The 15,467-nt window shown below is 39.0% G+C and overlaps 1 protein-coding gene across 4 annotated transcripts in view; it reads right to left on the bottom strand.

Annotated features, from left to right (window-relative positions):
• Positions 1–4,410: 4,410 nt before the first annotated feature.
• LOC116644539 (cytochrome b5 type B) overlaps positions 4,411–15,467 on the bottom strand; it is a 38,451-nt gene continuing 27,394 nt past the window's right edge. The window contains exons 4-6 of one of the 4 annotated variants that reach the window (XR_004301777.1): positions 13,224–13,252; positions 5,647–5,939; positions 4,414–5,292 (exon numbers count right to left, since the gene is read on the bottom strand). Coding sequence is in view for 3 of the 4 variants with exons in the window: in XM_032424172.1 (XP_032280063.1) it covers positions 9,605–9,695; positions 13,224–13,252 (120 nt within the window). In the remaining variant the exon portion in view is untranslated. Of the gene's footprint in view, positions 5,940–5,973; positions 9,696–13,223; positions 13,253–15,467 lie in introns of those variants that run through there. The other 3 variants (XM_032424173.1, XM_032424174.1, XM_032424172.1) reach the window with 3 other exon arrangements.

Here is a 15,467-nt window from a genome sequence, read left to right as displayed (position 1 = left end):
TTAGAGCATGCGACTCCTGATCTTGGGGTCGTGAGTTTGAGCCCCACGTTAGGTATAGAGATTACTTAAATAAACTTAAAAAAAAAAAATCTAGGGGCGCCTGGGTTGTGCAGTCAGTTAAGCATCAGACTCTTGATTTTGAGGTCAAGATCTCAAGGTTGTGAGATTGAGCCCTCTGTGTTGGGCTCTGTGCTCAGGAGGGAGTCTGCTTGAGATTCTCTCCCTCTGCCCCTCCCACGGCTCATGCTCTCTGTCTCTAATAAATAAATCTTTAAAAAAAAGAATCTAAAGATGAATCAAGTATAAAATTCTATGAACCAAGCTTCCATGCAGAAGAACTACAAATAATTTCTTTTTTTTAGATTTTATTTATTTATTTGACAGAGAGAGAGACAGTGGAACACAAGCAGGGGGAGTGGGAGAGGGAGAAGCAGATTCCTTGCCAAGCAAGGAGCCCGATGCAGGGCTTGATCCCAGGACCCTGGGATCATGACCTGAGCTGAAGGCAGAGGCTTAATGACTGAGCCACCCAGGTGTCCCGAACTACAAGTAATTTATGTAGATACTCCACCCTCAAGGGGTGGAACGAAACTCCCCATTCCTGAAGTGTGGGCTGCCCGCAGTGACTAACTTCCAATATGCAGCAGTATGAAAAGTTCTTCCAACGAATAACTTGAGAGTAAAGAAACCTAAGAAACACTACCTCAGACCATTGATGAAGGTCAACATCAATAGTCAGAAGTCCTATTGATAGTATATCCCTTGATGTGATAAAAATGGCAATTTACCGGGGCGCCTGGGTGGCTCAGTTGGTTAAGCAACTGCCTTTGGCTCAGGTCATGATCCCGGGGTCCTGGGATCGAGTCTCACATTGGGCTCCCATTGCTCTGTGGGGATCCTGCTTCTCCCTCTGCCTCTGCCTGCCACTCCCCCTGCTTGTGTTCACTCTCTCCCTGTCCAATAAATAAATAAAATCTTTAAAAAAAAAAAAATGACAATTTACCTCTGAAGCCTTCCTTCTACCTCCCACCCCCTCTCCCCCAACCCTACAACCCAGTCTATTGTAAAGAAAAATATCAAGTTCCAATAGAGGTCATTCTACTATGTACCTAACCGGAACTCATCAAAATTGTCAAGGTCATCAAAAACAAGAGTCTGAGAAACTGTCACAGTCAAGAGGAGCCAAGGAAAACATGATGACTAAATGTGATGTGCTATTCTGAAGTTTTTTTTTTAAAAAAACATTATGTAAACAATGAGGAAATATGAAGTATGGACTTTAATAAATTGATATTAGTTCATTAATTATAAAAATGTATCATACTAATAGAAGCTGTTCATAGGGGAAAACAGGTGCCCACTTCATGAGAACACTCTGTACTACCTGCCTAATTTTTCTGTAAACTTAAAACTGTTCTAAAAAATAAAACTTAAAATAATTTATATGAAACCAATAAATCCTGGCAGCTAAATCTATTTACAGAGAAAACAGGATGGTTTGTGGGCATGCAGGAGTGAAGGGGGTTTTGGTTGTTAGTGATGTGGGCAACACTGGGATTCATCTCAAAATCCTACTTGGGAGTCCTAGATGGCTCTTCAGCAAATCTGGCTACGGTTGTTCGTTCAGCCACAGTGTGATAACTCATACTGAATCTCCTTAGCCCTCCCTGTGGCCTAGCCATGCAGGGTACCCTGAGAGATGCAGAAGACCCTTCCTTCAGAGGTCATAGTCCATAACTGAAGACACCTGAATACACACACACACACACACACACACACACACACTGTGTGTGTGTGATTATAGTATCTGCCTTAGGTCACTTCTTCCCTTATGACCCCCCTCCCATTCAAACCTGGGTCCCCATGCCCTTGATGGGACCAGAAAGAGACACTGGGATACTATCTGGTTTACTACATTCTCATTTCTAGGAATTAATTTCCATTAGGCATTTGGACTGGAAATTAATGTAGCCACTTTGATTGCTATTGATCTTCTGATTTCTAGTCCTAGTTCGTCCTGAAGTCCAGCTATGCTTCCTACCCTTGAGTTCCATCAGCTATTCATAACTGAGTCATAACAAGTAGGTTCTCTTCTACCTATAGCATCTTAAATAGGTTTCTCTATCTTATTCTATGAAAAAAAATAATTGGGGCACCTCAGTGGCTCAGTCCATTAAGCACTCGACTCTTGATCTCAGCTCATGTCTTGATCTCAGGGTTGTGAGTTCAAGCCTGACACTGGGCTCCACAGTGGGCATGGAGCCTACCAAAAAAAAAAAAAAAAAAAAGAGCACTTGGGTGGCTCAGTCGGTGAGGCCTCTGACTTTGGCTCAAGTCGTGATCTCGGGGTCCCAGGACTGAGCCCCATGTGGGGCTCCCCACTCAGCAGGGAGTCTGCTTCTCCCTCTCTCTCTGCTCCTCACTCCGTTCATCCCTCTCGCTCTCTTTCTCAAATAAATAAATTTAATCCTTGGGGGAAAAAAAAAAGAAAAACGAATCTGTGTATCTTTTTTAAGTTAAGAGTATTTCTTCTTTCCAAAGATACTTAGACTTAGCACAGAACAGAAAATGAGCTTTTGCCCTATGAGAGCTAGGGTATATACTTGAGAGAGGCAGAATCCTTACAAAAACATCATTACCAAGGCAGGCATTTAAGGTCAGATAAATTGCAGAGGCCACAGCGGTCAGTATATGGGGTCTCAGAACCAAATCTGAATGAGCTTAAGACAAAAAACAAATTTACTGACTCATACATGAAAGGTCCAGAGGTAGAATTTAGCCTTAAACGAAGGTCAACAAAGATGTTCAAACAGAAGTGCACTATTTTACATGGATGGTCCAGATCATAAACAAATGGGCTTTATTTCTTCCAAATGTTTTCTAGGACAGATTAAAGGGTACATTTTTGTACCACAATACTTTAAAACGGAAGAGAAGCATGGCTGAGGTGCTATCTTGTAATTATTAGTAAAACATAAGGCAAAGTCACTCAATGAAGAGCAGGGCAGGGTTTAGGATAAGAACTAAGGAAAAACTCAAAAAAGATTTTTTAAAAGATTCAGGGGAAAAAGGGGGTCCGACTGGGAGTCTTGGAAAGCTCATCTTCCTGTGCTGTTCAGGGTGTAGCTTCCCCCATTTCTCTATTTGTTCCTGATTATCAGACTTTTTGGGTAGTTGCGTCAGTGGGCAGATTTGTGAGAAGCTTCATTTTTACTGTGGGCACCATCCTGTTGCTCTGTAAGGTAACACTACCTCCCCTTTCTGAAAAACTCAGATGAAGAAGCTAGGGGGAAAAAATCATCTCAGAAGAAAGCTTCTCTAAGGAAAAGTGAAATTTAAGCACCTGGGTTTTTTTCATTTTTCTCTTTCCTGGTCCCTGTGGTTCTAAAGTTAACATCAGTGTTTCAATGACAGAGATTAGGACCAGGAGCAAACGAGAGGAAACTGCTTTGAGGCTGGCAAAAAACAACAAAAAACAAAAAATGCCATGTCACACTTGTAACAAACAGCATCTGTTAGTTGTGTTACGTTGTGCTTCCTTTAATCACACTTCAACGTGAAACATCTTTTCATGATGTAACAATCTCAAATGAGTTTTCAAATCTTTTGGTACATGGTGCGAAGTACAGGATTTCCACTTCTCAGAAGTCCACATGACTTGTAGAGAAGGTTCAGAAAAGGCTAAGTTCAAGCAAACCAATTATCAATTACTTCCCATTTAAAAACTATAAATTTAGGGGCATCTGGATGGCTCAGTCAGTTGGGCATCTGACTCTTGGTTTCAGCTCGTCATGATCTTGGGGTCACGAGACTCAGCCCCACATCGGGCTCCACGCTCAGCATGGAGTCTGCTTCAGGATTCTCTCTCCCTCTGCCCCACCCCCCTGCTCGTATGCACATGCATGCTCGCTCTCTCAAATAAATGAATCTTTAAAAAAAAAAAAAAGTTCTTTCTAATAACGTAGTTCAAATCTAAATTCTCACTAACTGTTTTTAAGAGACTGTTTTTAGGGGCGTCTGGGTGGCTTAGTCGTTAAGCGTCTGCCTTCGGCTCAGGTCATGATCCCAGGGTCCTGGGATCGAGCCCCACATCGGGCTCCCTGCTCAGCGGGAAGCCTGCTTCTCTCTCTCCCACTCCCCCTGCTTGTGTTCCCTCTCTTACTGTGTCTCTCTCTGTCAAATAAATAAATAAAATCTTTAAAAAAAAAAAAAAAGACTGTTTTTACAAGGGATGCAAAGATCATCTTATTTTATTTAAGATTTTATTTATTTATTTGACAGACTGAGAGAGAGCACAAGCAGGGGGAGAGGGAGAAGCAGGCTCCCCGTTGAGCAGGGAGCCTGATGCGGGGCTGGATCCCAGGACCCTTGGATCATGACCTAAGCCAAAGGCAGACGTTTAACTGACTGAGCCACCCAGGCGCCCCTACAAGGATCATTTTAAATAAGTTGTTTCCAGTGAAACAACAGCATCTCTTCAACAACCAAGATTTTTCAGGGACTCCTAAGACAGCAGCTATTTTTTAGTAATCTACTAATTCAGAGAAAATGATTATTATTGATCCCATATCATTGACCATACACATAAACATCTATATATGAGAATTAGTAGTAGATATACCAAGCACATTATTAATTCTTATAAAGTTTAAACAGTTTTTATATGAGAACCATCAATACAGGAAATGGAGAGTTTGGGGCTATATCTGGATCTAAGCTCTGGCTTTCATCTTAGCTGTGTGGCCTCAGGCAAGTCGTTGGTGAAGTTCAGATATCCCCATCTACTGTTTAAGGATGCTATAAGGGTAAGGATCAGAAATGCTATCAGAAGTACTGCATGGCATGTAGAAGGTGGCACATAAATGATAAAGAGTATTATAGCTGTATCCTCATGTTTCATTTGACAGCAACTCTAGTCTTTCCTGGATGCTTTACAAAAGAATTAAGGTTTTTAGGGGCACCTGGCTGGCTCAGTTGGTGGAGCATATAACTTTTGGTCTTGGAGTTGTGAGTTCAAGCCCCACACTGGGTGGAGAGTACTTAAAAAAAAAAAAAAAAGTCTTAAAAAAATTAAGTCTTTTAAATGCCGGAATATATGTGATGAAGCTGAGTGGTCCTTTCAATATACACTACAGATATCTATTAAGCTAATTAATGTTAGATTACCAAAAATACCTACAATCGCCAGCAGTTCAGTAGACTGTGTGGGTATTTCTTACCTTAAATTTACGTAATTGGAATCACAATCTTCTACCTCAGGCTTTCAGGAATAAACCAGGATTTGTCAAGCACCTGCCAAATACTCAGTATCATGAAGAGTGCAGTCATATGAAGTATTAGGACTGGAGATTAAATATTAGATTCAAACACTAGTAGTAAGAATGGGCCTATCCTTTCTATCCTTTCCTGTTGGTAATTCATGTGACAGTGAAATAACCAAGCCCTAATGAACGATGTCTCATTAGTAATGTTAGAAGGCTATCAGTACGTTTTAAAGGTAATTATAAAAATTGTTTATTTCCCTTGTTTAATTAACACAGTCGCTAGAACTTCAATCTCAGTGTTTAATTTTCCCCAACAGTTTAGCTATTTCCAAGAAAAACAATCATTTGAAGACTGGAATTGCAGATAACAAGATATTATTACCTGGTACTGGCTTCTCTTTACCAGATCGTTTCAGTAAAAACAGAACTCCCAACTGGTCTACTTGGTTGCCACTTCACGTCCATTAATACAGCAAAAGTCTTGATTTTTGCCTCTTGTGATTATCAACCGAGCAACTAACTTCAAAGAAAGAGCAGCAGAAGGAATACTGAAGAACCACAGAACTGTCCAGCAAGTTACACTAAACACAGTATTAGCACAGATACAGGTAACTTTCATGCTTCTCAAATTCTTTTCTTCCAGAACACCTTAGGATTACAGAGCCAACACTTCTGCTTTAAAAAAAAAAAAAAAAATTAATAACTGTAGTCAGGGCAAGAAAAGGAAAACAGTATCTTTATTGTGTGTAGTTCTAACAAACATTCACTGTGTGCACATTCCAGCAGAAAGAGACAAAGATCTTTGTTCAAAATATGCTGAAATAAAATAGGTAAACAAACTCCATTATTGAATACACAAAAGGAATGTTAATATTACTCGTTCACAGTTGAGGGTAAAGTAAACAGAAAGGAAGTTAAATAATCATAATATTTTGCCCAACGAGCACACGTAGAATATAGGTACAGGAAAAGAGCAGCTCCTAAAACTTATGAGTAAGATGCTAGATATTGGGTAGGTAACTTGACAAATACCTCTCTGCTTTCTGGAACCTCCCTCTGAAATCACCCCCACAAATTCCAAACCAGGCCCTTTCAGAGAACAACAGCCAAATGTGAACTAAACTCCCCATTACTTTTGTGATATTTGGCAACAGAGTAAGATGGTTTAAAAAAAAAAACAAAAAAAAAAAACAATCTCTTGTTGAGACAAGACATGTCTGAATTCATTTCTCTTAGGAAAGGAAGTAATGAACATTAATGTTCTGCATTTCAATCTCCTAAAATGGAATTTAACCAGATAGGTATCACTTGAGATTTGAAGCACGGATACCATAAGTAATGATATACCTGGCCTATAAATATAAAGCATTTCTCATTGCTCCACATCGGAACTCAATGGGTATAAACTCAACAATGCTCTTATCTCACAACATACGCATTTATGGCAACTGCTAAAAGAACTTAACAGGCTCAAATTATAGGTTCCAGTGGATTTTTGTTTCTGCTTAAGAGGTCGCAAAAGAACTAAACACAGCATCAACTTTGTCCCCACCACTTTATTGTCTTTACAAATGTGGAATTGTTTAGAAACCGAAACCAATTACTAAGGGGCAGGGGCTAGGAAATTTTGGAGACCTGGTACTCACATCCCCATGTGGGTGGCACACGTTGTCCCTCATCTCCTCCTTTCGTGACCTCCAGCCATCATGTGTACAGCATAGTGTGTGGCCACAACTGGTCCTCCTCAGGAACGAACAACCCACCACCCCAGAGACCAGCCCTCCGGGGCCCCATCAGCCAACAGAGACTAGCTCCACTTACTCTCCAGAAGGGTTTTTGTGACCTACCGATGTTGAGACTGTTATGAGAATTTGAGTTTACCTCCTAAAACAAGTCCTTTTTGATGGATTTGGCTAACATACTGTATTATTCTACTGTTTAGAAAAACCTCTGCAAATTCGCACACTAGCTCTACCTTTCGTCTGGCTCAGCAGAGTAACAGTGAATGGACCCAAACGTGGTTTTTCTAGTACAAAGTGACATCAGGAGTAGATCAAAAGAAGCCCTGGGTGTTGGATGGATTTCATGGACGGTAGAGACAAAGTCTGAAAATCTTTTCCTCTGGCTCCGAGGAAAAACAAGTCCAGATATAAACAGGAAAAGAAAACCAATATGAAATAGAAAAGCTACCTTTTATGTTAGTGTTCACCCTAAAAATATATTAAAAAAAAAAACAACCCACCAATTTTACTTAAGACTATAACTCTTTAACATTTCTTATAAGCCAGATGTTTTTCATTTAATTTTGGAGACTGCCAATATACTTTTAATTGATCCAAGTTATCTGCTGGCTTAGTTTCAGCCTCAATGTTCCCCTTCCAGTTCCTCAATAGTCCTTTGTTCGTCATTTCTACCCCAATGTGGCCCATGTAATCATGCAGCTTAATTATTACAGCAATTATATACCAATTCTTATTCAAGGCAGCCCTTCCTTATGCCTTCAAATGGGAGGAGCATCAATAGTCACACCACTTTTGTTACATAATCACCAAAGGTTTTTTTCAATAAATTGTCTAAAAGTGGCATCTTATACAAAATATTTTCTAAAGATAGAAGTTTGACTATTCCCACACCCCTGATATATAAAAGTCTGCCAAAAATCCCCTAAAATTTCTTTATAATATCATATCCAAGTGTGCAAATACAAGGTTAATATTATTTTGATGAATTCTAAATTCACTACAGGACCTGGGTTGAACGTTTTCTTAAATAGTCTGCAGGGGCAGACGCTGCTTTGCGGGGGCCTTTTCTGTCTTGTCAAGTCCGTGGCAAGTTGGAAGTGAAGGCGGGGCAGGGGGAGATACTGAGTAGTGTCCATGGTCCTTCTGGAACCAAGCCACTCCTTGCTGCACAGGACAGTGGCTCAGAAGCAAACTGGTAATGCTTAAAAGATGGGGAGAAAAACCACCACAAACAATTGTTGGCAGAAAACAGCCCATACACTGTCTCCTCAGCTGCTTCCATAGGGGAAAAAAAAAGTAAAGTCAAATAAGCCAGAGAAATTCCTGAACCAAGAAGAAACACTCACTAATAAATAGTATTTCTTCTAAATAATAACCTACTCTTCAATTAAAGGAATAAAAGGAACAAAACTTCTAGCTGGTTGTTTTTTTCTTTTCCCCATCAATGGAAAAACAACAAAACCACAAATTGGAGCCATGGAGGTAAAATCCGGACGAAATGGAAAACATTCTCTTGTCACGCTCTCCCCCTTTCGAAGGCCACTTCACTATGGAAGTTCTTTTACTGGGGCTAACAGAAGATCAGCTACTGTAGCTTTGATCAAGTTGGACTCTTGTTTTTATAAAACGGGGAGTGAAAAAACTCACTAATCTTAATCGATAAAAAAATTTTGGTAAAGTTCTACAGATAGAATTATAAATTTGTATCTAAGCAATAAGACAGCTGCGGGGAAAAGAAAGAAGATGGCTGGAAAGTGGTGCCACACCAAAATAGAGCATGAAGTCTTTGGGGGAAAAAAAAAAAAGAAAAGAAAAGAAAAGAATGAAGTCTTTGGTGCTTTTCCTTAATTCCCGTCCTAAGTAGTGTCTTCAATATTTTGTGAAACAAAGAGGACTAGGAATTCACCCTATCACTCACCCCAATTCATCTCTCCCCTTCCCTCTTCCTCTCTGCTCCCAAGACATACGACGGAAGCACAGTTCTGTCCAGCAGCACTTGGCGGACCTGGGGGTGGCAAGCGCTACCTCCTACCCTAGCTCCGGAGGGAGGACAGGATTTCACGGTCCTTCTGAATTTGAACAAATACAAACAAGGAACGAGATCATCTGGCAGTTGTGTTTTGTCATAGGTGTGCAACTTTACTTCATTAATTAAACCCCTTATGATAAATAATAGAATGAAGTCAGAAGAAAAATGGAAAAAGGAAAGCTTCAGAACCAGTGTGTTGCCCTGTTAAGAACGTCTGATGTACATCAAGGAACTGGAAAGCAGGCATTTTCACCAAAGGACAATGTCACTAGGACATTCGGATTGTAATTATAAAACCAAGTTCAGAAACACGAAGGGGCTGGTGGAAGCCAGTGGAGAGAGGGGCACTGGCAGGGACACAGAACAATGAGCAGGTGCTTTGGGAGTAAGGCTCTGGGAAATGAAGGACACTGGCCCCAGGTCTGGGGTGGGCGTCTGGCCAACCATCTGGCCTCCAAGGGGGAAGCACACACCCAGCAGGATTCGAGAAGAGGGCATCGCTCTGCCTCCAAACAAGTCTCTAGCTCGCACTCCCAATGGATATGCTTTCCAACTTCCACACGGTCTCCTCAGGAGGATTTGCTTTCCGCCGTGTAGTAACGGTACAGGAAACCTAAGACAATAGCGCCTAGGATGGGCAAAATCCAGTACGACCAGCAACTAGAAGTGGGGGGAAAGCAATGAAGCCGTGAACACCTGATACCAAACATTTGCTATCTTTCAACACCCACATTTTAATATTTTTATGAGCAAAGAGTTTTTATTTACTTTGGGAAGTTTAACCGCTTTTAGCACCCAAGTAGCAGGAAAAAACATTTGGATTGGTATGATAATATTAAACAGTAATTTTTAAAAGATTAAAAACAGAATGCATAGTATGATATGAAAAAATATATACATACATACACGGTTCTTTATATGTTTTTACAAAGACAAGTAGTGGTTATTTCTGGATTATGGATGGCTTAAATTTTTCTTCTTTGCGCTTTGTTTTTTACATATTTTATAATTAACATTTTTAAACAGGAAAAAAGCCACCATTCTATAGATATAATTACAAATTTAAAAGCAATACCATCTGATACAACTATTGGCAATGTTTTATCTGTCTCACATGTATTTTCTAAATTTAATCCTCAAAACCACCGTATGAAATAGGTACTACTATTACTCTCATATACACAGAGAATACAAGCCTTGTACCCAAAATCACAAAGCGAATTGAGTCAACCCGTCTGATTCCAGACCCATCCTCTTAGTCTCTAGTTAAGTTTGGACACTAACAAGGATACACACCCACATAGAACATACTGAAAAGTTAAATAAATAAATAGTAGTTGGCTTAAAAAAAAGTTGGGGTGCCTGGGTGGCTCAGTCAGTTAAGCAACCAACTCTTGGTTTTGGCTCAGGTCGTGATCTCAGGGTTGCGGGATCGAGCCCTGATTGAGCCTGCTTGAGATTCTCTTTCTCCCTCTCCCTCCTGCTCTCTCTCTAAAATAAATAAATAAATCTTTAGGGGGAAAAAATAAGGTCAAATAAAGTTAAATAAATCGCAGTTGGCTTGAGAAGTCCTGTAAGAGACTTTCCTTAGAACTTCAGGATTGTCATCACTCTCTTTAAAATAATTCTTCTCTATTCAGCTCATTAGCACTGCTCATTTTAAAGTGTAATTTTTCCATGATCCAAATGACCTGCATGCCCCTCTACTAAGACATACGCAGCCTTGGTATTAAAAGGTTTTGAAGCCAATAAAACCAGCCGAGTTTCAATAACAAAAATGATTCTCCTTGCCTAAACATGCCTGGCACTTTGTACATTTAAGTATGGCAGAAAGCTGCCCCAGAGTTTATAGAGTGTCAGCCAAGGAGCTTAGTGTAAAAAAAGCAAGCAAGCAAACTGGCATGTACAACAGCACTATGGCACATGGGAACTTTGAAGTACAATGTCCCCAGAAAGGTAATCAATTCAGGTATCTTGGAGAACCACAAGAGACAAAAGGAGGGTCCTTGAGAAAACACTGAAGAGAAATTCTTCCGTGCAAAAGACAGAATGGTTGACCACCAGTCCTCATACAATCCTTTGTAATACTTAGCTGTCGCTGGGGATAGAAGCAGAGGAAACAGATTTATGCTGCACCAGAAGAGTTTTAGGTGCAACAGTAACTTCCCGGCCATAAGACAGAACTCTGTTTTGGAGATTTGCTCAGGTTACTGCATGTAGTTGTGACTCATTTGTTTTTATTGCTTTGTGGTATTACACTTTATGAATATACCAGAATGGATTCATTCTATTTTATTATTTTTTGGATTCATTTTATTAAGGAATGGTTATTTGGGTTGTTTCCAGTATTTTGCTATCTTGAATAATGCTGTTATGAACATTCTATGTATGTGTTTCCTGGCATACTTGTGCACACATTTCTCTCAAATATATCCCTAGAAATGGAATTTCTGGGTCAAAAGTTATTCATATTGCCAAATTTACTAGATAATGCCAAATTCTTTTCCGAAGTGATTGTACCCATTTATGCTCCCCTAAGAGGGCCTAAGAACCTTGGCGATCCACTTCCTCAACAAATTCTCTTATCTGTAGAATTTTCAATTTTTGCTAACCTGGTAGTTGTAAAATATATCTTATGATTTTATTTTATTATTTTAAAAAGATTTTATTTATTTATTTGAAAGAGAGAAAGAGCACACATGAGCAAGCAGGGGGAGGGGCAGAGGGAGAGGGAAGGAATCTCAAGCAGACTTCCCACTGAGCGAGGAGACAACTTAGGGCTAGATCTCACGACCCTGAGACTATGACCTGAGCAGAAACCAAGAGTCCAACACTTAACCCACTGAGCCACCCAGGTGCCCCTACCTTATGATTTTAATTTGCATCTCTCTGATAACAAGTGAAATTAAACCTTTTTTTTTTCATGTGCCTATATTTGGGTTTCCTCTTCTGTGAAGTGCTTGTTTAAGTCTTTTCTCTCATAGTCTACTAAATTTTTTAAATTGATTTGTAGGAATTCTTTATGTATTCTGCATAATAATTCTTCTTTTTAAAGATGCATTTATTTATTTTAGAGAGAGAGGGAGAGAAAGCATATGAGTAGGGGGAGGGGAAGAGGGAGAGAATCTCAAGGAGACTTCCCACTGAGCACGGAGCCCAATGCTGGGCTCTCAATCTCACTACACGTGAGACCATGACGCGAGCTGAAATCAAGAGTCTGTCCCTTAACCGACTGAGCCACCCAGGCGCCCCTGCATAATAATTCTTAACAAGTGCTATGTGTAGCCTAAGTCTGCTGCAAGTTTATGGCTTGTGTTTTCAAATTCTTTCCAGAGTATTTGGCTGAGCATAAGATCTTAATATTAAGGAAGGCGAATTTATTAATAGTTTCCTTTAAGTTTAAATTTTTTAAATTCTCTGTCCTTCACCTCAAATTAAATTGAGGCAAATGTATACCTTCCAGAGCTCATACTATTGTATTCCTAAAACCACGGCAAGGGATATTTGAAGTAAACCTTTGAAAAAAAAAACCCCAAATCCCTGAATACGCAAGCAATGCATATTTTTTCCTTCTATAAAATGCAATAATAGCACATACCTTACAGAGTGGTTGTGAGGATTAAATGAGATTAAGTTTTAAGTGGAAGTTGCATAGCGGGGCTGAGCTGCAGAGACTGTTGGCTTGACTTAACAGTAGTTAGCTGTCCATGCACTGGCCTCTCACCAAATGTGATTCCAAATTATGTCACAACATGATTTAAAAATTACTCAAAGCATGAACTTTTGAGATTACTCAAAACGATTCAAACTGTCAAAAATAATTTTGCTAATGGTAAGGAACCACTGAATTTGCAGTAATTTTGGCCAAAAAAGAGTTAGTTGTTAAGCTGTACTTTTTAAAAACTGAAATGTAGTTAACATATACTTGAAATATAGTAATACAATATTACATTAGTTTAAGGTGTACAACACAGTGATTGGACAAGTTGATACTTCTGCGGTGCTCACCACAAGTGTAGCTACCATGTGTCACTATAGAATACTTTCACAATACTCTTGACTATATTCCCCACTTTTCTTCCCAAGTCAAACTGTATTCTTAAATTATGTTATACATGTATATTTACGGAAGAACCTCTGGCCAGACATTATGTTGAACATAAGGAAGTCCATTAAGGGTATACTAACCTTTTGCATGGAGCATCTTTCGAAGGGTCCTGAAGAAGATGCATATTCAAAAGTTACCAAGAGAAACAAAGAAGATTAATAAGTATGTAAATCTTCCTGAATACCTATATAAACTTTGCAGCTAATAACAGAACTTCATCTTTCATGCAATTTGATGTTTATAAACCTAATGCACTGGGAGGACCAAGAATTCTGTTTCTGATAACATGCTGGTACTCCCTAGTGAAGAACAAGTAAGGAAAGCATAGAAAAATGGCCTAAACTTTCTTAGATGTAGAAAAAAAAAATGCCATTGATACAAACTATACTGAAATGAACGAGCTGCAGTCACGACGACAGGCCTAGTTCAGCCGGGCTTGCCACTGGCAGCAGCAAAGACCACATTTTCTGAAAACGTATTTAAAAAAATCAAAACTCGTGTCAAAAAGATCAAATGTGAAATGCTCTAGAGCATGCAGATGACTGCTTTGTGGCTTACAGAAATGAACTGGTTACTCTCTGAAATCATAATAATTATGATTAGAAAGCCTAAGGCTTATTTAACAATGAAATGGGAAGAATGGAATTAAGCGGGGGGGAAATATCAAAATAACCTTAAAAGCAAATTTCTGGCAATAAAAAATAATAAAGTACTGATCCATGCTTCAACATGGATGAACCTTGAAAACATTATGCTAAGTGAAAGGAGCTGGATACAAAACACGACATATTATACAAGTATTACAGAAATCCATTTGTATGAGAGGTTCAGCATAGGCAAATCTAGAGGCAGAAAGTAGATCTGTGGTTCCCTAGGGCTGGGGTGGGTGGCAACAGGGGAAGAGGAGTTGGAGGGGAACAGGAATGACTGTTAATGGTATGAGGTTTCTTTCTGGAATGATGAAAATGTTCCAAAATTATTGTGATTATGGTGGCACAGCTCTATGAATATACTAAAACCCCCTGACTGGTACATCTTAAAGAGGTAAATTGGATGGTATGTGAATTATATCTTATAAAGCTGTTATTAAAATTTTTAAATCCAATTTAAGTAAATATCAAATGAAGTTCTAGAGTCCATTAATTAGCTGTATATACAAAAGGCCTGCTAACTTACTGCCAGAGGACAACCCATTAGCATAGGTTACTGCTGCCCAAAATATCCTCTTTGCCAATATGTAGAAGTATGCTAGGGTGTGAACACAGAATATTAACTCTGTTTAACCACAATTTTCAGTAATCACCAAGAATTTCCAAAAACCCTACATACTGGTCTAGATACTTTAGAGCAGATCATGAAATGAGTTTTAATTTCATATACCCAAACATTGCCATGCAAATGAATACATGCCCCAAACCCAAAAGAAATTAGCCTACAGGCAAGTAAAACTTTTAATAAAAAGTTTCAGATAAAGCACATAAACAAACTACTATACTTCTTTGAGACCTTGATGATTAACTGCTATCTGGGACATTTCTACTAGAATATCATCAGTCAGGTTAATTAAAACATATTACTAGTCGATCTTTGAGAAATACAGCAAATGTTTTATACATTTGGAAGGTGGTGGTTGTAGTAGTTATGGTACTGTGTGTGTCAGACTAACTTATAATGTTGCCTTATAAAAGATTCCACTATAGTAGCCATGAAATAATTGAATTTCATCAAGAAAATGTCCATGGTCTTTTATGCTTTATCCACATATATACCAATGATTTTGGAACAAAAAATGTACAGTCAGTATTAAAAAAACTAGGACAATTTGAAAGGCTTACATGAAGGCATTATAGAGTAATGTATGTGTTATGTTTAATCTGTAATCATAGTAAAAGCCAAAGTTCATATTACTGGATTCTCTAGATTTCAAACCTTTAGCCTCTTTTACAACTAAAAGCCTGGGATGTGTGCTAACTGGAGTGAACCTCAGACAATGCAGAAAGCAACTGAGAAAAGAAAGAGAAAGACCAGAGAGAAGACCATAATATGCTCCAACTGTAATAGTTTCTAATAAGCAATAAAAAATTTTAAAAACACTTAAAAAACAAAACAAAAAAACTAAGTACCTCAATTCCTGTTTTAAGATCATTCCATCCCTGGAGGCAAAAAGACCAATTTCCCTACCACTGGAGGAAAGAGAAGAGAAAGAAGTGGACCCTCTCTTTAAGACACTGACAGCCAAGTAAATGCCAAACTACAGTGACTCCACTTTTAATCAACTATAATGAAAGAGTTGTTTAAGGCACTGCTCTTAGAAGCCAAGTACC

This window comes from Phoca vitulina, unplaced genomic scaffold (genome assembly GCF_004348235.1).
Source record: "Phoca vitulina isolate PV1807 unplaced genomic scaffold, GSC_HSeal_1.0 scaffold30, whole genome shotgun sequence".
In the NCBI taxonomy this organism is placed as follows: domain Eukaryota; kingdom Metazoa; phylum Chordata; class Mammalia; order Carnivora; family Phocidae; genus Phoca; species Phoca vitulina.
This window is presented reverse-complemented; position numbering and strand designations above follow the sequence as displayed.